The 24,941-nt window shown below is 40.0% G+C and overlaps 1 protein-coding gene across 5 annotated transcripts in view; it reads left to right on the top strand.

The window, feature by feature from the left end:
* Nucleotides 1-24,941, top strand: part of ACSS3 (acyl-CoA synthetase short chain family member 3) — a 129,644-nt gene that overhangs the window by 16,253 nt on the left and 88,450 nt on the right. For 3 of the 5 annotated variants that reach the window (XR_013635192.1, XM_073327637.1, XM_073327639.1), the window contains exons 3-7: nt 11,228-11,416; nt 19,738-19,872; nt 20,156-20,296; nt 23,563-23,643; nt 23,730-23,825. Coding sequence is in view for 4 of the 5 variants with exons in the window: in XM_073327637.1 (XP_073183738.1) it covers nt 11,228-11,416; nt 19,738-19,872; nt 20,156-20,296; nt 23,563-23,643; nt 23,730-23,825 (642 nt within the window). In the remaining variant the exon portion in view is untranslated. Of the gene's footprint in view, nt 1-11,227; nt 11,417-19,737; nt 19,873-20,155; nt 20,297-23,562; nt 23,644-23,729; nt 23,826-24,941 lie in introns of those variants that run through there. The other 2 variants (XM_073327638.1, XM_073327640.1) reach the window with 2 other exon arrangements.

Here is a 24,941-nt window from a genome sequence, read left to right as displayed (position 1 = left end):
TTATAGAGTATTTTTTACTATTTGCATTTTATGAAATCCTTGTGAGTTGCTGCATGCATTAATCTCACTTATACTATCTGTATTGTATTATCAGGTAATATGTAAGTATTTGCTTTGTAACTATAAAAGTGGTTGCTAGGAAACTGGAAACCGCCACAGTCAGAGAAGCATTAACAAGTGTGAAATGCTAGTTTACTGCTGGAGGTGTCATCTCCTGCCCAAAACAGAAGGCCCACAGACACTGCACAAATCATTACGGAACATCAGACTTTGTTAATTGCTCCCCACGCACCCATGAAGAGGGAATGGACACAACCTCTTATTCCATCACAGTTTGAACACTGGGGAAAGGGAATAAAAATCCCTGATCTGAAGGATCTGTATCCATATGCTTCTTGAAATTTGGAGAGGATAATGTTTCTTAGCATAAGCAAGGGATCCCCAAGCTGCTTAGCTTGGGTTAGCCCTAAAGAACAAATAGAGCAGTTTCTATTACTGTTTGAAACCTAAGACTGATACACATAAATGAGTTAATGTTTATCTGCTTCAACCTTGTAAATAACTCTAGTTTATTATAGGATTGGCTACAAGTGTTGTCTTTAGTGTGAGGTCTAAGGTGAAATTGACATGGGGTAAGTGACTGCCCTTTCGGACTGGGAGTAACCTGAACTCTTCTTTTTTTCTTTTTTTTTGGTATAAGGGACCACCTATCACAAAAGCAAGCTTGCCATGGCAAGATAGACTGGAGCACCCAATGTTATGACTCCATGGTTAGGCTGCTATAGTGCTTGAGTTAACACTTGTTACTTGGTGAGCTCTAAGTATAGAACTCACAACCGATTTGGGGTTTGTTCCCTGCTTCTTGACTATCTGCCCTGAGGTTGGCAATCACAGTCGTGAGCCACTCCAGACAGCTCGACAACACCTTCACAATATTATCCGAATTTATAAGTTTACAGACATAACTCCAATTCATCATAGTAGGTATGAGTAATCTCTAGCTTGTACCGTGGCAGTAGGTTCTTTCTGTTTTTAAAAAGGTGTGTGTTTGTTTTTGAACCTGAGATGGATGGCCTGTGAGTGCTTGGAGTGCTGAAAGAATCCTGCCGTGTCTAACAAGTGGCCTATATTTTTGCCTAGCTGGGAACAAATTTGAATTCTCTCTTTATTAAAAATACAGCCCACTTACCAGATAGTGAGAAAAGGCTGTGTCTACCCTAGAAAAGAGGCTGGTTGAGGATCTGAAGGGAGGATATTTGGGAGGATTCATGTCCACTGTGGCCTGTATCTGTAGCATAGCATCCTGGCCTTGGCCAATCAGCCTCTGATAAAACCTCTATTGTAAGGGTTTTAAATGTTATGGTACATTTATTTAAGTGAGTAAAACACTTTGACAGTGTGGATGCTAGTGTCTAATAAATTCTATAGCAGATTTTTATACGGCAGTTGGTAATCAAACTGGATTTCTTGTACCAGTACTAGTTTTAGCCATTTTGTTTTGTTCAATTATCTTTACCTGTACTGAACTCTAAAGTAAACTTCATTGAGGTAGAATGAGACACCCACATTGTCTTTAATGATTGCAGTGTCCAAGATGCAATTCAGGTCACTGTTATAGTGAAATTGTTCCATGGGGGAAAAAAAGATATTTACAGCATAATTGTGTGTAGTGTTCTGAAATGTGTGAATATGTTTACAGATGTGTAATGTACTCACATTAAAATAGTCCAGTTTGAGTTTTGTTTTACTGGCTTTAGGAAAGGAAAAACCGTGTAGTTGCAAACATTGATACACATCACAGCACTTCTCTAACGCTGTAATGAGATCTACAGAAACCCTTCATTTTTATTGATTGACTTTCAAGAACTTTCAGTCAACAGAGGATTTAAAGGTTAACTATAGTGTTGTGACATAGCTATTCATGTACTTCAACATTTATTGATAAAGTATGTCTAGTTTGTGTTTAAATAGCTATCTTAACGATGTAATATCCCTGTGTAAATCCTGTCCAGTGCCCCCCTTTGCAGTAATTTACTTTGAAAAATCATTTGAAATGCAGCTCTTTACCTATTTGAACCTGAAATAGATGTTCAGTTTCCTAGGTTTGTGGCTGTGTATTCTGTCCAGGTCTAATTAGAGTTTTGGGCGAGAAAAAGAGTGTTTTAAAGAATTAGAGAGCTGCACAAATTAACTTAAACATCCTCTCCCCACATTGTTTCCTCTTTTTCTAACAAACCCAGTTAACAGGGAGCACTAGTTAACCAGTCAGAGTATGTAACCAAACTCACTCTGAAGTCAGCAGGTCATGGAATGCTACCTGTAGTAGAGTCCTGTCTAAATACTGTCTTTGGATTCCGTACAGCTCATGCATGTGTTCTAATTTACACATTTTCATGCTCTTCTATCATGTGAAGGAGAGAATGTCAGATTAAGTGTATTTATAAACTGTGGTATATTAAAGTCTACTGCTAAGCCTTGTGAAAATGTTGAGTTGGGTGTTATATATTACCTGATTTCCCTGAAATATTCTGTTTTATGCATGATATCTTTTTGTTTTTTGTTTAATTTTACATTATATTTTACTCCTGTTACATTTCTTACAAAGGACAATATCTTCATAACAAACTTATAATGGAAAACAAATCCTTTCCCCATTTTAACCCATTATGCAGTGTTACCAACCTCACTGTCTTAAAAATCAAGAGATTTGGTATATAAATCATAAATATACACCGGACCCTCGCTAGGACGCAGGATTTGGGATCCATGCCTGGTACCGGGTTAACATGGGGACCGTGTGTAAAATGAATTCCAATTAAAGTAATTAAATTTGGGATTCATGGCCGTGTTATATGCAAATTTGCGCTATATAGGCACGTGTTCTAGCGAGGGTCCTGTGTGTGTATGTGGGTGGGTGCGCGTGCTCACACACACACACACACACACACACATCTTATAAACCTCATTAGGTGCTTATTTAATTTCTAACAGGTCAGAGCTCGTTACAAAAACAATATTACTGCATCTGAAAATGCCTTGAAAACTTGAAAAAAATCCTACCTGTTATCATCACTATGCTGCTATGCTTCTCAGTTTAAGGTTACGATGACAGCAATTGGGATGACGACATCTGCTGGAGTGCTGTGTGTTTAGCAATTTCCGGTAGTTGTAGGGAAGGTTTCAGTTCATAGCAGGCCAGAACATTTGTTTTTGTTACAGGTAAAATAGATAAGACTTTGCTCCACATTCTAGATAAAAAATGGTGGTTTCTCTGCGTTAGGGAGAAAACACACTCCATGCTAGCCTGATCATAAGGAAGAATCAGAAGCGTAGCAATCAATTTCGAAAGAGTTGGATACCACTTTTCTTGTGTTCCCATTTTGTTAAGATCCAGGACTTGCTCCCCGCCCCTTCCATTCATTCAGTTTTGTGATCTCTGGCTGAAAATCAGGCAGTTCAGAACCTACTTGATACTTGTTCCACTCATACACAATTGTTTGTTTTTCACCCTCAGATTTCATTGCAGATGGAAATCATGTCAGTAGATTAAGAATTGTATCTTCATCATAATCCAGTTATTTAGGCAGGTGTAGCAGTCCCAATGCCTGAAGAATTTTATCTGTTAAGTTATATGAAAAAATTACCACTGCTGTTTTATCTGACTTAAAACAGAGTTTTTTCCTATCATGACATTGGTATAGTCAGAAGAGAAACCAGTAACGTTCTCCCATGGAATGTGGTGGTTAGCAAAAAACCAGAATTTATTGCACTTACCAGGTTTTCTGCATTTACTATGTTAGATATTTCCATGGCCAAGAGGTCTGTTTTCATAACTTTAAGAGTCTGATGAAAGTACCTAGTTTAATGCAAACCTCCTTGTCATTGCAAACATCATTACTGTCATTTACCATTAAAGTGTTTGGGCTTGTTTTCCCCAACTGATTCGGAATGGTGGCTGGAAAGTGCTTTTATTATTGTAGTGGCTTTTGTTCACCCACCGGGAAATTCTTTTGCAATGTTTGAATTGGGAAACACCAGGTTGATGAGTGGTGGTTGTGTGTTATGGGTTTTTTTTTTTAAATGATCTTCAAATGCAATTGGTAATCCATATTCTGAAATGGCTTGGCAAAAAAGTAGGTCAGCATTTGTAATTTTCTGACCTTTTCATGATAGGAAAAAAACCACTGTTTTAAAGTTGGATAAAACAGCAGTCAAGTTCCATGTACAGGGGTGCTAGAACAATTCTTAGAGTGGGGGTGATGAGAGCCACTGAACCAAACAGTAAACATTGTAAATAATGGAAACCACTTCAAGCCAGGGTGTGTGCCAGCACCTCTATTTCCAACACTTGTCTGTGTACTTTCTGCCTTGTGTTTCCCATATTGCACATCTTGCAGTGAAGGATGCTGTTAAAGCAGTCTCAAAACCAGCAGATCATCTGCTAGTGGACACTTTTTATTATTGTAATGGTAGTGCAAAACAAAAAACAAAGAGCAGTACAATTACTGCTGTGATGCAGGTGAGCTTCAACTAATAAAACAAGGTGGAACAGCGTGGCTCAGTCTCAGCCAAGCAGTAGCAAGATGCAGTAACCTGTGGAAGCCCCTTAAAGCCTATTTTGGAAGGTGACTTGTCGTTAAAGTGAGAGATGCCAGCACCATAGACTAAAGATTTTAGAGTCTAGTAAAAAGATTTGGTAAGAGCCTCACTATGGAAAGATTAATGAATTAAACAGTAGAATATTTTTATACTGAGATTGAGAATCTCGAATCAAAAAGAGTGAGGGATGGAAATGAAGGAAAGATTAGAAGGAAATGAAGACAAGAAGCTTTATCTCATGGGTGTTGGAAGCTAAGTCAAAAATATCTGCCCAGTATTAAGGTACTGATAGGAAGATGTAAGGAAAAAAAATATGCCACTAGAAACTGGCCTTATTCATAGTGTTGCTGTCTTGATGTAAAAATCGAGTGATGCCTTTAAGAAATGTAAAACTTGCTGCCTCTGTTCAGGTTTTATTTCCTAATCTTAGGACATCATCTGAACTCCATTGTCCGTCTGGCTATGCCTGAAGGACAGGAGAGATTGGATGTGGTTTTAATTAGGTCCTAACTTTATTTTTAAATGTCTGAGGGTACCCAGCAAATAAGTTGCAGGTAATTCCATAATTTAAATATATACCCGGGGGCTTCCCTGAGCCCTGGCCCCTAGCCAACCTGCTGCTGTGGCCTCACAATCTCTCCCCTCCCAACTCAAATGAGGGTTCAAGGGGATTGGTCCCCTGAAATACCAGTCATAGTAACCCTCAGCCCCCTCCTCCCTGTTTCTGCTCCTTTAAAGAATACTGCCTTTAAATCCTTTACCGGTCCATTTTATCTGATCACTCTGTGCCTTCCCTATGGTGTACCTGCTCTGAATATCCACCATGGGTTGCAACATCATAGCCTAATTTCAATTTCATGTTCACCTCACTAAGGCCCCCAGAATCCACTGTGGGGAAGGCATAAAACTCCAACTTTGCCTTGGCCAATCTGGCAGTGAGGGAAAAATTCCTTCCCAGCCCCCCCTCTCCCGCCCCCCAAGAAAGGAGCGACTAGCCCACAGAGGATCCTGACAAAACCAGTATTTCACCACTTCCAGGAGGGTGTGACCGGAGTCCCGGGGAGTCAACTGAGGTCACTCAATGAGGGTGAACTGCAAAGAATGGGGCAGACAATCCCCAAAGCTGGTGGATATTCCAATACTTAGATTTTCTAAATGAGCACAAAACCACTTCTAGAATACCTCTTTGGTTACCCAGAAGCCAACAACATAGTTCCCTTAAAGTAACCCAGCCTTAGGCCTCCACCCAGACACCCAAGTCAAATATGACTAGGATTACTGAACATCTTATTCATTGTATAAGAAGGTTCTACCAATCCCAAAGAATTGGACACATTACTTCCCAGGTTAATGAATATTTCAGATTTACCGAAATATATACTTACAGCCAATTTTTATTAACTAAGCTAAAATTTATTAAAAAAGAAAAGTGAGTATTGGTTAAAAGATCAGTATACATACAGATATGAGTACAGTTCTAAGATTAGATTCATAATAGAGATGGTGAGCTTTGTAGTTGCTAAGAGTTTTCAGAATTGGTCCATACGTTATAGTCCAATGTTCATATTCAGGGTGAATCTGGATTAGGACCAGAGATCTCATTCTTACAATTTAAGCTTCCCTTGCTTCGAGCAGCAAACAAATCTGAGATAAAAAGGACGGGGAGCATCTTTATCCAGTTCCAGGCTTCCTTTGACAGGTTGGAGTCCTTTGGCGAACAATAGGCAATTATGGAGATTTTGAAGTAGACCTATTTCCTAAGCATCACTGGTAATTAGCTACACAAATTAACTTAAGGCAATTTATCCATTAGGCCTGGGATGGGCAAACTAGGGCCTATGGTCTGGATCAAATTCGCCCACAAGCTCCTACTTGGGAGTGGGGTCTGGGGTTTTCCCTGCTCTGGTGCTGGGTCAGGGGCTGCACCACGTGGCTCTTGGAAGCCATGGCATGGCCCAGCTCCGGCTCCTATGTGCTTCAATGGCCCCCCTCCGGTGCTCCAATGGGAGCTGCAGGGGCAGTGCCTGCAGATTGGGCAGTGTGCAGAGCTGCCTGGCCCCGCCTCTCTGTAGGAGCCAGAGAAGGGACATGCCACTGCTTCCGGGAGCCCCTTGAGGTAAGTGCTGCTTGGAGCCTGCACACCTGAGCCTCTTCCTCCACCCCCCTTTTTCCAAACACCTTGATCCCAGCCCAGAGCACCCTCCTGTACCCCAAATGCCTCATCCCCACCCCAGAGCCCACACCCCAAACCAGAGCCCTCACCCCCTCCAATACCCCAACTCCAATTTTGTGAGCTTTCCTGGCCTGCCATACAATTTCTATTCCTGGATGTGGCCCTCAAGCCAAAAACTTTGCCCACCCCTGCATTAGGCAGTCTTTCACAAACTTTAAAGAGACATACAGACAATGACATTATTGCACACAAGATTAATCTAAATATTAATATTCCCTTTTGATCTCTGAATCAATAGCTATAGTGACAGACAGGAACTGTCTTTTACATGGCTACTATCTAACAAGATATAAGTAAACACATACAATTAGTATCACCTCTAATTCTCTAACAATACATGTTTGCACTTCAAAGTTCTTGCCTATCTACCATAGACTGGCACTAATTACCATTTACATACTTTTCTAATGTGTCTCTAAAGGTTGAATCTGGGTCATTTATCCTGCAGGATGCTTAACCCTTTCTGGCCACCCATCACACTTTGTATAAGATTCGTTGCAATTATATAACAGTGGTAGCAACAATGATTTTGCATGGTCACATTTTAATCAGATAATGTCACAGAGGATGAATGCCTATTTTTCCCAGGTTGTGAATTGCTATGAAGCTTAGTCAGGCAATATTCTTATCATGAGGCTGTAATGTACATGCTCAGGCAAGTTTTAGGTGGCTGGGTGACTAGAGTGAGGCTGCAGTACAAATGGCCAGAGGAAAAAACTTAGGTACCCTGTGAGTTTAGGTGCCTACAGGGTCAGGTGGCAGCTGAGGCAGAAGATTTGTGGATCACAGTCGTGCCTAAAAATGGGGATTAGGTACTTACGCACCTACCTGGATTGCATCCTTAGTCCCCAGTTATTTTTATTAGTAAAATGTCAAATGCATTAAAGCAGTAGATCAATCTTAAAATCCTAAGAAAAGCAGATAAATAGGGTGGAGGGAGGAAAATAGTAGCTATAAAATTTGGAGTGATAAGTATACTGACTTAATATAAACCATAAATGACAAAATACTGTACCATAAGGGAAAACTTCAGAACTTTTAACAAGTGAATGTCATTTTACCCAGTTATTTTTTTCTTTTTAAAAGAGTGATTGCTTGAATGTTTCAGGATTGCCGTATCAATCTTCAGAGCCAAATAAGCCTTCTCCATAGTATTCTGCATTTTTCTAGGCTTCTGCAATCAAGTAAAATGCTTCTGTGGATATTGTGACCTAAATTCTGGCTGTGTTTGTGGGGGATGAGAGAGAGGGTGCAAAGAGTGTCTTCGCAGTTGTGCTACTGTGCACCAGCTCAGGGACCAGCCATAGTATGGCTGAGGCATACAGGTACTATACTAGTCTACTGCCTTCAGTGACAGTCCTCTCTCTGGAGGGTGCAGAACAGACATAACTGGGTACATGTAGCAAATATGGTGGGATTCCTGCTACAACATGCCCCCTTCTCCTCATGATAGGTTTGTGCTTTACAATGCTCCAATAAAGGTCCCAAACCACCTAGATTGTAATTTTTTTACACATAAAAATCTATTTTGGAAGACTTATAAGCTTGAAAAGTCAAGCACACAAAAGGTAGGAAATGCTGGAATTAAGGTTGTGTGTGCATTACAGTAGTATTTAATGACAAGATCACAGGCTTTATTGTGCACAGAATCCATACTTCAGGATGCGTTGTGCTTACTGAATGGATAATTAGCTGACTTTTTTTCTTTATTCTCCTCATTCAGTGTAAAAAGAAAAGGAGTATTAGTGGCACCTTAGAGACTAACCAATTTATTTGAGCATAAGCTTTCCTGAGCTAAAGCTCACTTCATCGGATACAACTTATGCTCAAATAAATTGGTTAGTCTCTAAGGTGCCACTAGTACTCCTTTTCTTTTTGCGAATAGAGATTAACACGGCTGCTACTCTGAAACCTCTCATTCAGCGTGTAGCCCCATATTTATGTATGGCCACACCACCAAACCCTGCCTTGAATACAGAATTATTAATTAAATGTCATTAATTGCCTCTTGGGCTGCTTTATAGTGCTCATTCCCAGAGAATGAGTGCTTCTCTGGGGTTGATGACAAGGATTAATCTTCACAAAACTCCTGTGAGGTGAGTTGGTGGTATTATCCTTGTTTGGCAGAGTTGTAAGCAACTGAAAACGCTATAGGTAATGGAAAGTATTAGACAACTCCACCTATAATTACTTTTCCCATGAGTCCCACCTAAAATCTTCTGTGAATACTAGATTATTTTGCTAGCAAAATGGCAGGTGAAATTCAGAGTTGGTAAATGCAAAATACTGCACATTAGAAAACATAATCACAACTAAATTAGCAGTTACCGCTCAAGAAGGATCTTGGAGTCATCATGGGTAGTTCTCTGAAAATGTGTGGTAGCAGTCAAAAAAAGCTGCTAGTGTTAGGAATCATTAGGAGAGGGATCGATAATAAGACAGAAAAATATTTAAGACCTCTATGTAAATCTATGGTACATCCACACCTTGAATACTACAGGCAGTTCTGGTCTCCCCACCTCAAAAAAATATTAGAATTGGAAAAGGTACAAAGAAGGGCAATAAAAATGATTAGGGGTATGTAACCACTTCCGTGAGGAGAGATTAAAAAAGAGGCTGGGACTGTTCAACTTTGAAAAGAGATGACTAAGGCAGGGGTGGGGAGAATATGATAGAGGTCTATACAATCATGAATGCTGTAGAGAAAGTGAATAGGGTAGTGATATTTATCCCTTTGCAAGGCTCAAGAACCAAGGATCAGCCAGTGAAATTAATAGGCAGCAGGTTTAAAACAAAAAGGAAGTATTTCACACAATACACAGTCAACCTGTAGTACTCATCACAGGGGATATTGTGAAGGCCGAAAGTATAACTGGTTTCCAAAAAGAATTAGATAGGTCCATAAATGGCTCTATCTTCCATGAACTTATTAGCCACGATGATTAGGGGACTCAGCCTCATGCTGTGGCTGTCCCTAAACCTCTGACTGCTGGGACTGGATGACAGGGGATGGATCATTAGATAATTGCTCTGTTCTGTTTGAAGCATCAGGCACTGGCTCTGATCGGAAAACAAGATACTGGGCTAGATGGACCATTGGTCTGACCCAATATGGCCATTATGTTCTTACCAGTTGTCATACATTTATCAGTGCCAACGACTGCATTGCTCTTCAGTAGTGCATCTCAGATTTTCACAGTGTATTAATGGTGTGGAGTTAGTTATTTCTAGAATGATGGAGACATTCCTTTCAAGATTAACCACTGAAGTTAACCAAAAAAATAAAATAAAAATCAATAAACCAAGATAAAGATACCTACCTGTTCCTGGTTAGCATATTATATTAATTAGGAACTTGGTAATGGCACTGATAGGTGATCATGAGAGTTTTTGGCATACATATCTTCAATGATCTTTGTACCTGGGGATATGAATACCTAGCACTTAGTGGGGGTTTTTATACAAAGAATTGTGTAAACATTAATAAATCCTTACTATAACCTCTCTGTACTAACTGTGTGCCTCACGAGGGTAAATAATTTGCTCATGACCATACAAGTCATTGGCAGGGTCAGAATTAGATTTTAGGAGGGCATGAGTTTCAGTCTCATGCTCAGTCCGTTAAACCTGTCTACATGCCTAAATAATCTGGAGGTGGGAGGAGAAAGTAATCTCTGAAATTAAATGGATCACAAGGACGTTTGGGCAGGCACAATGTGGAAGAACTCTTACCCAGAGGACTTAGAAATTAGAGAATACAGAAAATTGGGAAAATATTTGGTATCTTCTCTATTGACTTGTGCCCCACTTTGCTATGTTTTAATGAAACTTGGATTATGAACAATTCGGATACTTTCCTGGCTTTTTTCATATTTGTTTAGTTTAGTAAAATAAACCTGGCCTGCAAATGTTCTTATTTTGTATGTCTTACATAGAATTTTTTTAGTTAATTGTACTAGCAATATGAGTAGCTAATTAAATGAAATGGCTCGAGTATTTGAAAAAATCTTTTCTCTTGGTTTCTCTACTTTGTAAAGCCAAAATGCGAATATATTTTGATCATTTTTTTTCATCTTTACAGAAGATCATGCTGTATTCTCTATTTTTCTTCTCATCTGGACTAAATTCATTGACCTTATACTGGATCTTTAATTTTGTGTAGCATTCCTGTGGCTTAAAGTGAAAAGCAGCATTAATTTTTAAGTTAACTGTACCACTAATTTATGTCAAGATCAATGATAAAATGGTCAAGTATGTTGTCCAGTTATTGTCTAGATATTGACTGTGTTCTTTTTTGTGAGATGCCACCTAAATTGGAAAAGCAATTAATCTGTTTATTGAGGTGCTTGCTTTATACATTTATTTATCGTTAACTTGAAAACGTTGCTTATACAGGTCTCCAAGTTAGCTGATGTTATGGTGAAATACGGTGTGAAGAAAGGAGATTGTGTTGTCATCTACATGCCCATGATTCCACAGACAGTATATACCATGCTGGCATGCGCAAGAATAGGAGCCATACATAGCCTCATTTTTGGTGGATTTGCATCTAAAGAGCTTTCTAGTCGCATTGATCATGCAAAGGTAAACGTTTAGAAAAACAAAGCCCATGGTAAATTATAAAAAATAATTGATAAATTGCTTTTTCCAGTGATTGTTATATTTCCCCTTTTATGGTAAATAGCCCTGTTTTGTTGACTGTACGTAGTATCAAAACGCAGACAGATCCTTATGCAGAGTGTTATATTTTTATAACAGATATTGAGTTTTAACTTTTTGACCTGTAAATGTATGACTTTTTGTCATGCTGCTCTCTATGCTTAGAACAAACATCCTCCTGTGTGGCAACCATTCTCCTCTCCAACATCTTGGCTTGAAACCCACTTTTCATCCAGCCTTCCCTTAATTGTCTAAGATTCTGCAAACTGGCCTTGTACTCTCCTTTTTGTTTGTTTTCCATCTGCGCATATTATGCTGTGAGCTATTCAGCTGCAGCTTATGTTCAAGTACACTGTGTGTTTATAAAGTATTATGCATGTCTGACACTATATACTGTAAGTAATACCTAGCAATTTCTATTAGAAATGAATAGTGCTGCTCAAAATGTTTTTTAAATTCTGATGATTTATTTTGTGGGAATTACAGTTGGAAAAGAGAAAGGGAAATCACAGCAATTTCTTGAAATTTTATTTCTGCTTTTTCAGCAAGCTAGAGGAATGAATTTTAAGCCTCAGATGCTACTGATTAGCAAAATCATGTGGTGAAAAGAACCAAGTAAGAGTGCAAAACCTTAAGGTCAATTTACATAATAGCACAGAGCTAGCATTTTTCATTTTCATAGTAGTTTCCAAATATTAGATAATTAATCCTAATGGTCCTTCTCTCAGAGACAGAAAGAGAACACCGTATATAATTATCCCTGTTTTACAGAGGAGAAAACACAGAAAGGGAGGTTAAGTGGTTTATCCAAGGCCACACAGCAAGTCTGTGGCAAATCAGGCATAGAACTAGGAGCTGCATGCCCTGGGTTTTGTGCTAGATTATGCTGTCATTTGTTTTAAATTTGAAAGGTGAATCTAATTGAACGATGTTGTATTCTCTTGATGAATGCTTTAGCTAGCTTGCATATTGAACAAAGTGGTGTGTAATGAAATGAGAGGGCAAGATGAGGTGAGCCACATTTATACTGAAATTTCAAGATTTGACCAGATTTCAGAGCTCTGTACAGCTTTTTAAAAATGTAATACAAATTATATTAGGACTATTTTAAAGCATATGCATTTAAATAATTGTGTAATTGATGGCACTGTGCTGAACTCAAAGTTAGTAAGATATTCTTTAGCAATTGCCCCAGTTAGTACTATAATTTGTGTTTATTGAACATTGAGGTACCAAACCTGATGTTGGTATGATATGCTAGAAGGAGTTGCATCTTTGGAACAGAGAGATCGAACTGTGAGAAGTTCTTTTGGAAGAAAGGTCACAATTTAGCTCTTGTCAAAAGACCCCTGTCAAGGTTCCTCCCCCACTCTGAACTCTAGGGTACAGATGTGGGGACCTGCATGACAAACCTCCTAAGCTTATCTTCACCAGCTTAGGTCAAAACTTCCCCAAGGTACAAAATATTCCACCCGTTGTCCTTGGACTGGCCGCTACCACCACCAAACTAATACTGGTTACTGGGGAAGAGCTGTTTGGATGCGTCTTTCCCCCCAAAATACTTCCCAAAACCTTGCACCCCACTTCCTGGACAAGGTTTGGTAAAAAGCCTCACCAATTTGCCTAGGTGACTACAGACCCAGACCCTTGGATCTTAAGAACAATGAACAATCCTCCCAACACTTGCACCCCCCCTTTCCTGGGAAATGTTGGATAAAAAGCCGCACCAATTTGCATAGGTGACCACAGACCCAAACCCTTGGATCTGAGAACAATGAAAAAGCATTGAGTTTTCTTACAAGAAGACTTTTAATAAAAATAGAAGTAAATAGAAATAAAGAAATCCCCCCTGTAAAATCAGGATGGTAGATATCTTACAGGGTAATTAGATTCAAAAACATAGAGAACCCCTCTAGGCAAAACCTTAAGTTACAAAAAAGATACACAGACAGAAATAGTTATTCTATTCAGCACAATTCTTTTCTCAGCCATTTAAAGAAATCATAATCTAACACATGCCTAGCTAGATTACTTACTAAAAGTTCTAAGACTCCATTCCTGGTCTATCCCCGACAAAGACAGACTATAGACAGACACACAGACCCTTTGTTTCTCTCCCTCCTCCCAGCTTTTGAAAGTATCTTGTCTCCTCATTGGTCATTTTGGTCAGGTGCCAGCGAGGTTACCTTTAGCTTCTTAACCCTTTACAGGTGAGAGGAGCTTTCCCCTGGCCAGGAGGGATTTCAAAGGGGTTTATCCTTCCCTTTATATTTATGACAACCCCAAATATAAGTAATAACAAGAACTTTCTATTGGATATAGAAAAGTATGAATATAATACCAGTTTGCCTTAATTTGTCTTGAATTTTAAATAGCTCTGGGAATGCTGTATAGAGCATGAAGATTGTTAGTCTTGTCAGGTATTGACTGTGCTATATACATAAGTGAATTGAGATGAAGTGATATGGAATGGAAATACAGGCATTTTTTGTAACCTCATCTCACTTGAAGTGGAGCATATATATATAGTTCACTACGCTGAAGTAACAGATACTTTTTTCTAATGTCCATTAAATGACTGTTAGATCGAAACACAATTTTTTCGGCATCTTATTTTAATACTTCGAAAAATTTAAAAGGAAAACTGCAAGGACACTTCAAATATGACGTGGTCGGATGTGCAGTTTACAGATGTTGTTCTTTAAGTCACTGAAGCCTCTTGCGGTATGTCTACGTTGCAATATAGCCTGTCAGCTGTCAGCTGACTCAGACTAAGAGACTGTTTAATTGCAGTGTAGACATTCAGATGCAGTTTTTCATTTTCAACAAATTTTAGCATGAAATGGGATCTTAACTGTGTCTGAGAAGCTTCCCCTGAAAATGGGTTGCTATCACCTGATGAACACCAGAAAGAACAGACCAAAAATAGTACTTGAACAAAACCTCTATCCCAAAATCATCATCATTCCTGTCACAGCTGGGGGCACAGGGGCCGGGTGCCAGTAGAGAGCAGATCCCAGTCACTGAATGTCAGCAATCAGGGCCTGCAGCAGAGATAGTCTCTAGGCAACCTCATCAGTACAGCTGGGCTGCATCAGGCTGCCTGACTGGCCCCATTTCCTTATTGGCTGGAGAGGCCAGTAGGCTAGCTTTTAGGCCACTAGCAGTTTGCTGTCTGCCCATGTGACTGCTTCTGTATTATCTTCCTGCCTTGCATTCAGCCTTGCCTCTGTCCTGCCACTACCTTGAACCCTTCTTTACCTGCTCTCCTGCTTCCTCCAGCTCCTGACCTCTGGTTTGACACGTGGCTCCAGCCTCTGCCTCTGACCCTAGTCTCAGGTTCTAACATTGGTCCTGATGCCTGACCACTAGGCCTGAAACTTTTTCCAACCACTAGGCTAGTACTGCCCTCCTGCTGGTTGCCTGACACTGATACACCCACCTATCAGCAGCGGGGGGGCTGCCACTGCTCTCCTCCTTGCATCATGAGCTCCTCAGCTCTACTCCACCAGGCCACAGGGGGTTTGGAGTGACCTGTTTCTGGGCAGGAGCAGGCTCTGTCTGGCAAGTGAAGTGGAAGAGATTCTGTGGTCTGGGGCTCCCCTCCAGGTGGTGATGCATTCCCGGGCCTACCTACTCACAAGGGCTATTACAGGGAAAGGGAGTGCCTGGGCAGTCATGGGAAGGAGCAGGCACGGGGAGGGGGTTTCCAGGCCCAGCTATTCACAGGGGCACTTATGGTCTAAAATAAACAAAGGCAATTTACTTCTTCACATAATGCACAATCAAACTGTGGAACTTGTTGCTAGCCACTATAACAAGGTTAAAAAAAGCATTAGATAAGTTAGTGGAGGATAGGGCCATCAATGGTTATTAGCCAAAATGGTCACGGATGCAACCCCATGCTTTAGGTGTCCCTAGCTTCTGACTGCCAGAAGCTGGGAGTGGATGACTCGGCATGGATCAGTAGGTAATTGCCTCTTCCATTCATTTCCTCTGAAGCATCTGGCATTGGCCCTTATCAGAAGACTGGATACTGGGCTAGATGGACCTTTGGTCTGACCCAGTATGGCTGTTTTTATCTTGGGGGAGGGAGGTGCCTTACATTCTTGGGGGAGCTGGTCAGGAGGGGGTCCAGTACTCCTATCTGTGCAGCAGTTGATTGTCTTAGCAGGCTCCCTGCCTGTCTGTCTCACTCCCTCACTGTGCAGCGGCAGCAGCCACCAACGGGGCAATTTAACCTTCCCTGCGCAGGCATGCTGAGGAGGTCTGTGGGGTCTCTGAGCAGGGAGCTGCGTCCAGAGAATTCAAGCAGGGACAAAGTCCGAGTAGAAACCGGGAAAAATACAGATATTGGATTTTTCAAAACCCAGACATTTTTCAGAGGTTTTTGGTGGGGGAAAAAACAAAAATAAGGTGCCCGATTTATTCTGAATAAGATACTGTTCTTGCACACAGATACGTCTATAATTGGCTACTCCTGATTATTATCATGAAACGATCGGACCATTGGTGTGATTCGACACTAAGATGATGAGCCTGGAACTTAAGAGACATGGTTGCCTCAGAATAATGGCAGTCCAATCTTATGTTTAAAGAACTATTTATTTTTGTAATACATGTTTTTTTAAAAAGTCCACTCTTCCGTAGATTTAAAAAGCAACTGTATACAGCTTTATTAACCACTCTTACAGTATGATTAAGGCTAAGATTTTGTCATGGATATTTTTAGTAAAAGTCCAGACAGGTCATGGGCAATAAAGAAAAATTAATTGAAGCCTGTGGCCTGTCTGTGACTCTTACTAAAAACATCCTTGACAAAGTGGGGAGGTACAGAGTCCCCATACTGTCTGCAGCTGCTGGGCAGCTGCGGGGGCCCTGGCTCGGAGCTCCAGGAGGTCCCCACCACTCGCGGTGGCCAGGAACTCTGGGATACCCCCACCACCCATGGTGGCTGGGAGCTGTGGGGTCCCCATGCTGCCTGCGGCAGCCAGGAGCTATGGGGCGGGTCCCTGTTGCCTGTGGTGGCTTGGAGCTGCAGGGGGCCCCCACCACCTCAGGCAGTATGGTACCTCACAACTCCCGGCCACCACCGGTGGTGGAGGGGACCCTGCAGCTCCCAGCAGCCATGGGCTGAAGTCATGGAGATCTCTGGAAGTTACGGATTCTGTGACTTCTGCAATCTCCATGAAAAAATCATAGCCTTAAGTATGATTTATCTGCTTTTATGTAGAATGTTACAGAATACCTGACAGAACTAAAGAGGAGTTGCAATCTCATATGGATTATATGCCCACACAGTGGCAGCTAGTCCGGCTAGTAAAACTATGTAAACATTAGTCTTCCCTCCTGCCCCCTGCCCCCCGCAGCCCTTAAAATTTGTCGCCATTGCACTACCACCAATGCCTCTCCACTAGCAGAAGCAACAGAGGGCATGTAGTATTGCCAGTCTCAAATTACGAGTCAGATCCACAAAATCATGAGCTTCTTAATGTGAGGATTCTGTTCATTGGTGTTCTGTTTTCTAATCCTTTAGATCATGCTCCGTTCATGTTTTCATGCTGTTCTCTACATCCATGAGGGCTAGAAACTTACTAAAAAAAATTAAAGCTGACATGCTCATGTGACCACTTTACTCCAGAACAACAAATAATCACAAGTCTTGTGATAAAATCGTAAGAGTTTGCAATGCTTAAAGTGCTTAGTTTAGCTCAGATAGTAGAAGCCGTTGTAAAGTCCATTTATTTATGTCTGAATACTGGTGACATCACAGAATTTTCAGAAGCCTTCTTAAGGCATTCTAACTGCACTCTCAGCAGTTGACTTCCCAATGATCTGCCATACACCATCCATCCATCCATCCTTCCATCCATCCATCTCCTTGCTGGTCATCCCCTACTGCGATGACCTACCACCATTCCTTCCATAATAACTTCCTTGCATTCTTTCTATTTCTATGCCTGATGTGACCAAAGTTCATAAGTTTGTGCCTGTTGATTTCTGAGATCAGATTCAACTTCTCTTCAGCAATATTTCAAAAACAAGCATTTGTTCTCTTCCATCCAGGAGATACACAAGTGTCTTTGTTAGGACCATATCTTAAAGGCTTCAGTTTTCTGCTTGTCAGCAGCATTATTTCCCAGGAATCCCATCCATAAGTTGTTATGAAAAAATAAGCTTTTTATTTTTTTCATAGCACTTTATGGATGTGAATTCTGGGAATCTAATGCTGCGGACAAGAAGAAAATTGAAGCCTTTGAAATATGGTAGAACAGAGGCTGGACTTCAATCATTGTTTGTTTAATTTCATCTGGCTGAGAGAAGATATGGATGACAGGATGGTTAAAGCACTGGTGTCTGCTGATGCCCTGTCTGTCTGAACACTGCCGTTTGTGTAATATATGTTACAAACACATACATGACACATTGCCTACATATTTAAAAAAATTAAAGTATCAGCATATAGGTAAGCTTGAAGGATATGAAACTTTCAAATTTTGACTTTTTGTAAGAAAATTGATCTTATTCAGTTTTTAAAATCTTGATTATCTGTGAAAGTCCAGAGTCAAATTGGACAGCAGGAAGGCAAGATGGGATGCATTGGGGACAAGCAGGAATGTGTGTAGCCTATGCTGAAGGTAGTGAATGGGGATTTCAGAGGGAAGAGGATTCTTTGGGCATGTAGGAGGTCCAGGGGTTGTGGCAGTGTTGGTGTAGAGGAGGGAGAGCAGGAATGCATGGAGAGGCTAGAGGAGGAAGAGGTCTTGCATGTTGGGGACATTGGGTCTGGGCTGGGGAGATGAGTCTCTACTTGAACAGTTCCCTATGGCACTGCTGCTTTTGCTCCACTGCTCACTGAGGCAGGATTGCAAGGGGAGCTCTTAAAGGCGAATTTGATGCTGTGGAACTTTGCTCTGCCCTACCCTATCCTACCTCCCCCACTGTCGTAGCACTGTTTTTCCTAATACAGCCCACTTTCCTATCCACATCCTTCCTTATTCATCAGACCTGTGCATATCCCTCCCACCTCAACACCAGAAAGCAGGGCTGGAGAGCTAAAGGTAATGGGGAGATGGCTGTATGTGAGGAGGTTGTGAGCAGAGATGTGAAGGAAGCATGGCAGGGTTAGCGGGGATATCTTTGTTCCTATCTAACAAAGATAGGAAAGGGTAGGGGGCCAGGCATGGAGGAGCCATCTATGATGCTCCCAATCAATGCCCCTATACTCTGGAGAAAGTATTCATCTTGCCTAGCATGAGTTTCACTCCAATTAACTTGATCTTGTCTGAGAATAGATTTGCAGCATACAGAGTGGCTGGAGAAGGGACCCCTTAAAAAGCAACTTAAGCAAAATTAACCCTGACTAGTCTATAAACATAACAATGGGAGACCATAGTTGTTAGTATTTTAGATTAATTACAAACTAATTTATTCAAATGTAGCCTCCACATGACTTCAGTTAAGCTGAACTATATGGAAAGTTTGAAGATTCTATCTTATTCTGTTGATGAGGTTATTCTGGTCAAAAAGAGAGAGAGGACAAAGGCTAAACTTATTATTTTTTTTTTAAAAGCTCATCAAAAAGATTTTAAAAATCTTTTTGAACTCAAAACAATTAATGAATTTCCTTTAGTAACAAATTTGGAGATGGTACACTGTATTATTCATACATAAGAAAGCTATTCAGTTCCCATTCTAAGTTCAAAGCTCAACTCATCTGTAACTGGAATTGGGGCCACTGCCTCCATCATGAGATTTCTGGTAATATACACAATTAACAAACTAGCTTGGTCAGATTGTGAGATTGTACAAAATAAACTAAGAGCACTCTTGTTGTGCTTGCAGTTTTGCAGAGGAGAGAAGATTGGTTCTGTTCTAAATAAGATGAGTCTGACTATTAGTTGATTTTTACTTCTTGGAATAGGACTAATAGAAATTTGGTTTACTTAATTTTTGAAGGCAGGGTCTTGGAAGTTATGTCAAAACATTTTGTATATTGTTGCCTTGACTTTAAATTAAACAGGTGCCCTGACTTTAAATTGGGCAGTCTAATGTTCTCACTTCCAGTGCAAATGAGGAGTATGTCATCCAAACAATCATTTAAAAAAGTACAGAAACTTGTGTGTGAAGAGTACAATGTTCTCTTAGAAATGAAGTAAATGTGTGTATTTGTGTGTAAGGGCTTTATTTACTGAATAATTTTATGGAAAACATTTTTTAATGTACTATGATCCTCTTTACTTTAGCCCAAACTTGTTGTAACTGCAACTTTTGGGATAGAACCAGGAAGGAGAGTGGAATACATGCCGCTTCTAGAAAGAGCACTGGAAATGATACAGCACCAACCTCAGAAAGTTCTCATATACAGTCGACCTCACTTGGTAAATTTATAGTTGTTCTTGTTTATTAACTTTTTATGTATCTTCTTTTTTTTTCTTTTTTAATCAAATATGTTTTGCTGTGCATTTTAATTGAGATCTTTCGTGTCATGAGATTTAAATAACTTTTAATTAGCTAGTAGAGCTTCTGTGTCTGAGAGATTAGGTATACTAGCTTTGTTCAAGGTATCCATATGGGAGACTGGATGCTGCATATCTCTTGAGCCAGTGTCTTTTATTCCATCTGGTTAAATTTCATTGAATATTTCTGTTTCTTGGTGTATAGGGAACTGTTCCTCTAGTCTCAGGTCGTGACCTTGATTGGGATGAAGAAATAGCAAAAGCCAAGCCTCATGATTGTGTTGCTGTTCGTTCAGATCATCCACTTTACATTCTTTATACATCAGGAACGACTGGCTTGCCCAAGGTAGGGTACTATCTTTAGTATAAATATCTGTGACCAAACTATTTTCCGTTCCATATCAGAGAGCATTTAATTAAAAGGCTGAAAATATTTGCCAAAGCTCACTGCAATGAATGATAAGCATTGTTAAAACTGCTTTGATTTCATTTGCTCGCATTTCATTACTTTAACTTTTTAAGATTTAAAGTTCATTGTCTTCCAATAAATCATAATAGTGGATCTGAATGTGAATGACATAAAATAAACTGAATTCTAATCTAAACGTTTGTTTAATATAAATTCTTTAGGAGAAGGGACATATTTCTTCTCTATGTATGCACATTCTGTATTAGCAGTGTGATATGTTGTATAATAATTTAGTGATAGGTTGGTCAACAGTGTTTACTTTGTGATCACTTGTTTGTTTGTTTTATACTGAATAAAGGAGGATCAGATAATACTCCATGAATTTTAACTGGAATCCGGGTGTAATGTTGAATAGTTCTTTCATTAAAAAAAAAAAGCATATAAAGATGGAAGTTGAGATTGAATAAGGTTAGACAACTAAGGCAGCATATGCTTTGAAGACTTTAGCTTTTCAAATTCAGTCAGTTATATATCTTTAGAAGAATTCTGATATGCTGAGTAGAACACAGAATGCCCCAAACTTCTTTCTTGGGCTAGTTTTATTGCTATATTAACATTTTTTTCTTGTGTTAATTTGTATATTTTTCCAACTCTCCTCCCCCCGCAAGCCCGAGGAACTTTAGTCAAAAACTTAAGATATCTAAGACATTAATGAAAATGTTACATTTTGTCTGCTTTCCCTCATTATTTTAAGATTAAATGTCAAACCTGTTTCACCTTTGCCCATTGGCTGACTATTGCTCAAATCAGTCTAAAACTGTACACTACTAAAGCAGTAGCCCATAGGGTTTGTGTTAGAACTTCCTTACCGCAAAGGAAAGGAGTATTTCTTCAATAAAATATCTGAAGCAATACTCCATTTAATCACATATGATGCAGATTTAAGTGTCTTCTCAAACACAGTGAATAGGTCTCCCCTCACAAGGGTTCGTGGGAGAGCCCACAGAGGTTCACGGGGAGGGTGGAGGAAGCATCTAAAAAGACTCTGTCTCAGTGGAAAGCCCATTATATCTTTGTGAAAAACAGATGCTTAATATCCTAACACTTAACTCTAAATTGTTTTTGGTTTACTGACTCTAGGGAGTGCGAGATGGGTGGAAGTAGGGTAAGGGCATGTCAGTGAGAAATCTGGGTCCAGAGGCACCAGCTATATGCTTTTCCATCCCTTTCATTTGCCCCCTTCTGGCACTGGAAGGATCTTCTCTATATCTTAACAAGCTGGAAAGAGAGCTGTATAGTGCTGGTGGCTGGGTGAGGTCAGTGGAATATGTAATGGATGGCCTAGTAGGTGGAGGAAAATACTGAGTGAGCAGAACCCGAGATAAATAGCTAAAAATACAATTGCAGAACAAGAAGAAAACCAAATAAGAGGGAGAAATGGGGGCAGAGAACAGAACAGAAAATCTTAAAATAGAGGCAATGACTGGCATGAAAGGACATAGGCTGAGAGAGGGGAAAGGGATTCCCAGGTGCCTATTCATCTTGAGGTGAAATCCAATTAAAAGGGCTAGGAACCCTACCTATCCTCAGTGAGAAGGAGCTTTTCACAAGCAAATAGCAATCCAGTTAATCAAAGCACAGAGGAGTCAAACGCATGTTGCTTCTTTTGAGAACTTTAATAAAGTACTTAGATGAAATAACAAAGTTATTGTGGGGTATTACAGCTAAGCTTACATAAGTACAGGTTTCAGAGTAACAGCCGTGTTAGTCTGTATTCGCAAAAAGAAAAGGAGTACTTGTGGCACCTTAGAGACTAACCAATTTATTAGAGCATAAGCTTTCGTGAGCTACAGCTCACTTCATCAGATGCATATCGTGGAAACTGCAGCAGACTTTATGTGCAGGAAATAGCCCAACTTGATTGTCATGCACATTGTGTAAAGAGTTGTCACTTTGGATGGGCTATCACCAGCAGGAGAGTGAATTTGTGTGGGGGGGTGGAGGGTGAGAAAACCTGGATTTGTGCTGGAAATGGCCCACCTGATGATCACTTTAGATAAGCTATTACCAGCAGGACAGTGGGGTGGGAGGAGGTATTGGTTCATATTCTCTGTGTATATATAAAGTCTGCTGCAGTTTCCATGATATGCATCTGATGAAGTGAGCTGTAGCTCACGAAAGCTTATGCTCTAATAAATTGGTTAGTCTCTAAGGTGCCACAAGTACTCCTTTTCTTCTTACATAAGTAGGTGCACATAGGTCCTGTGATCCCAACTCTTCCAAAATTTCTAGCGACTGTTGTGCTAACTGCATCCCAGAAGCAACTTTTAGATGTCAATAGAGTTGGCCAAAACTTGTAATCTCCACTTTTTGAAATTTGATTTAGTTCTGATTCAGACCGGAATAAAACCCTTGTTTTTCAAAATTTCCTGCAACCCACACATTCTATTTAAAATTTTTACTTTGGAAACTTCAGTACATGATGTTTCCAAAATGAAATCGGCTCTCCAGGACTCTGCCACTAGTGTATGAAATTGATTGTGATTCTTCCGCCCTATACTGTACAACACTGGTGAAATAGCAGCTAGCTAGTCAGACTCTGTATGTTTTTGTGAAACATTCTGGGCTCAACGAATCAGCGTTTTCCAGTGAAAGCCTGTTTGGTCGGAAAATTCTCAATCAGCTCTAGTTCTCAACATAACTGACTGTGCAAGATGCTGTTGACAGCAAAATAAATATATATTATTCCATAGCATGGTGCTTATGTTTCTGTTACTGAAGAGAAGGAGAGGATTAATTTCTGTACATACTTGAATTAAATGTTTTATAACTTTTTTGTTTGTAAATGTGTGGAAAACTGATTTTGAATAGAGGATTTTAGCTGGGTGATGGTTGTGTTCTGTAAATAATTGGCAGCAGATCTAATATTTTGTTCTATCTTTTTTGAACTAATTCTCCAGGTAATAATACAAAAGTTAATTTTAATCCGTACTTGGCCTTTCTTCAATGGGACTACTTGTATGAGCAAATATTTATAGGATTGGGCTGTTATATTATTCTGATATGGCAGGGATGTCAAAGTTCAAGTTAGACAACTTTAAATATTCTAGCTAATTTATAGTAATGAGATTTTTTTAATAGAAGGAGATTTAATGTGTGTTTGCCTTTTAAGTGATCTTAATTTTAAATTACTTCTCACTTAGGGTGTTGTTAGACCAACAGGTGGCTATGCGGTTATGTTGAACTGGACAATGTCCACTATATATGGACTCAGACCTGGAGAGGTAAGTGCTATTTAAATTTTAGTTGCATGTATTAAAACTTTTTGGAACTTTTTTTTAAACTGAATTTAATTTTTATTTTATTTTAGGTATGGTGGGCAGCTTCTGACTTAGGCTGGGTAGTTGGCCATTCCTACGTTTGTTATGCACCTCTCCTGCATGGGAATACAACTGTTTTGTATGAGGTAAATGATTGAAAGAGACACAGTAGGTGTTCCCCAGCATGAAGGAGGCACTGGGAGGGAGGGAGAGGAGTTGATCAGCGGGGTCTGTGGACCCCCTGGATACCATCTGGGACCTCCACGGACCCCAGTTTGAGAAACACTGGTATACGTAACTCCACTGAAGGCAACAGGACTACATACATGTATAAAGTTAAATACATATGTTTTTGCATTAAAGTTACATGCTTGTGGGTCTTTGCATGATCATGGGCAATAGTGCGCTATCATGAAATAAACATACGTTTGGGAAGAAATTTGGGATTTTTGTTATCTTGGGCCAGCAAAGAATGACTGCTTTGGAGGAAACGCTTTTGTAACCATGGAGATAATGGAGGATTGGCTCTGGTTGTTTAACACTGTGGTTCCCAAACTTTTTAGTGCTATGGCTCCCATACAGATGGTTTAAAACTTGGTGGTCTCTACAACCAAATACAGTGTTTATTTTTTTTTCTTTAATTGACTTAGGATACTAGATTCAAGAGTTCAGGACACTATAGTTCAGATGGTTTACTTGTTCTGCATATCCCACTCTTCTTTCGGATCATGGTCCTGCCCCGTCAGTGCACGGCCCAGCACATATAGCCTAGTTAAGACCTTCAACAAGTATGAATTAATCAAGGATCTTGAAAATTTCCTCCGTAGTTGTTCAGTTTAGGATTTCTTTGCAAAATAAGTCTTCAGCTGTTATACCCGCTTTGACAAATCTCATGTGTGACAGAAGCTGAGCCATGTTAGCTATGTTTGAATTCATCAAGCTGCAGTGCACAATATTGCCTCTTAACTTGTTTTGTCAACTGCTTCTGGATGTTTTCTGCAAGATAACCATTGTGTCGATGGATGGTATTATTTGACATAAAAATGGTTATCGGTACCATGGCTACTTATTCCCCAGTCATAATTCTACACGTCTATTGCTTCTGGAATTTGAATTGTCTGGTAAATGGTGTGTGCAGGTTTACCTTTTGCAATTCACCTGGCCACAACACAAGATCATTTAAAGCATTTTTGAGGAAGAGTTGCTTCTTTACACATAACTTCTCTCACTCCTGCTGCTCCCCCAAGCTTTAATTCTTGTTT

This window comes from Lepidochelys kempii, chromosome 1 (genome assembly GCF_965140285.1).
Source record: "Lepidochelys kempii isolate rLepKem1 chromosome 1, rLepKem1.hap1, whole genome shotgun sequence".
Classification (NCBI taxonomy): Eukaryota; Metazoa; Chordata; order Testudines; family Cheloniidae; genus Lepidochelys; species Lepidochelys kempii.
The sequence above is the reverse complement of the archived record's forward strand: the minus strand, read 5'-3'. Positions and strand labels throughout refer to the sequence as shown.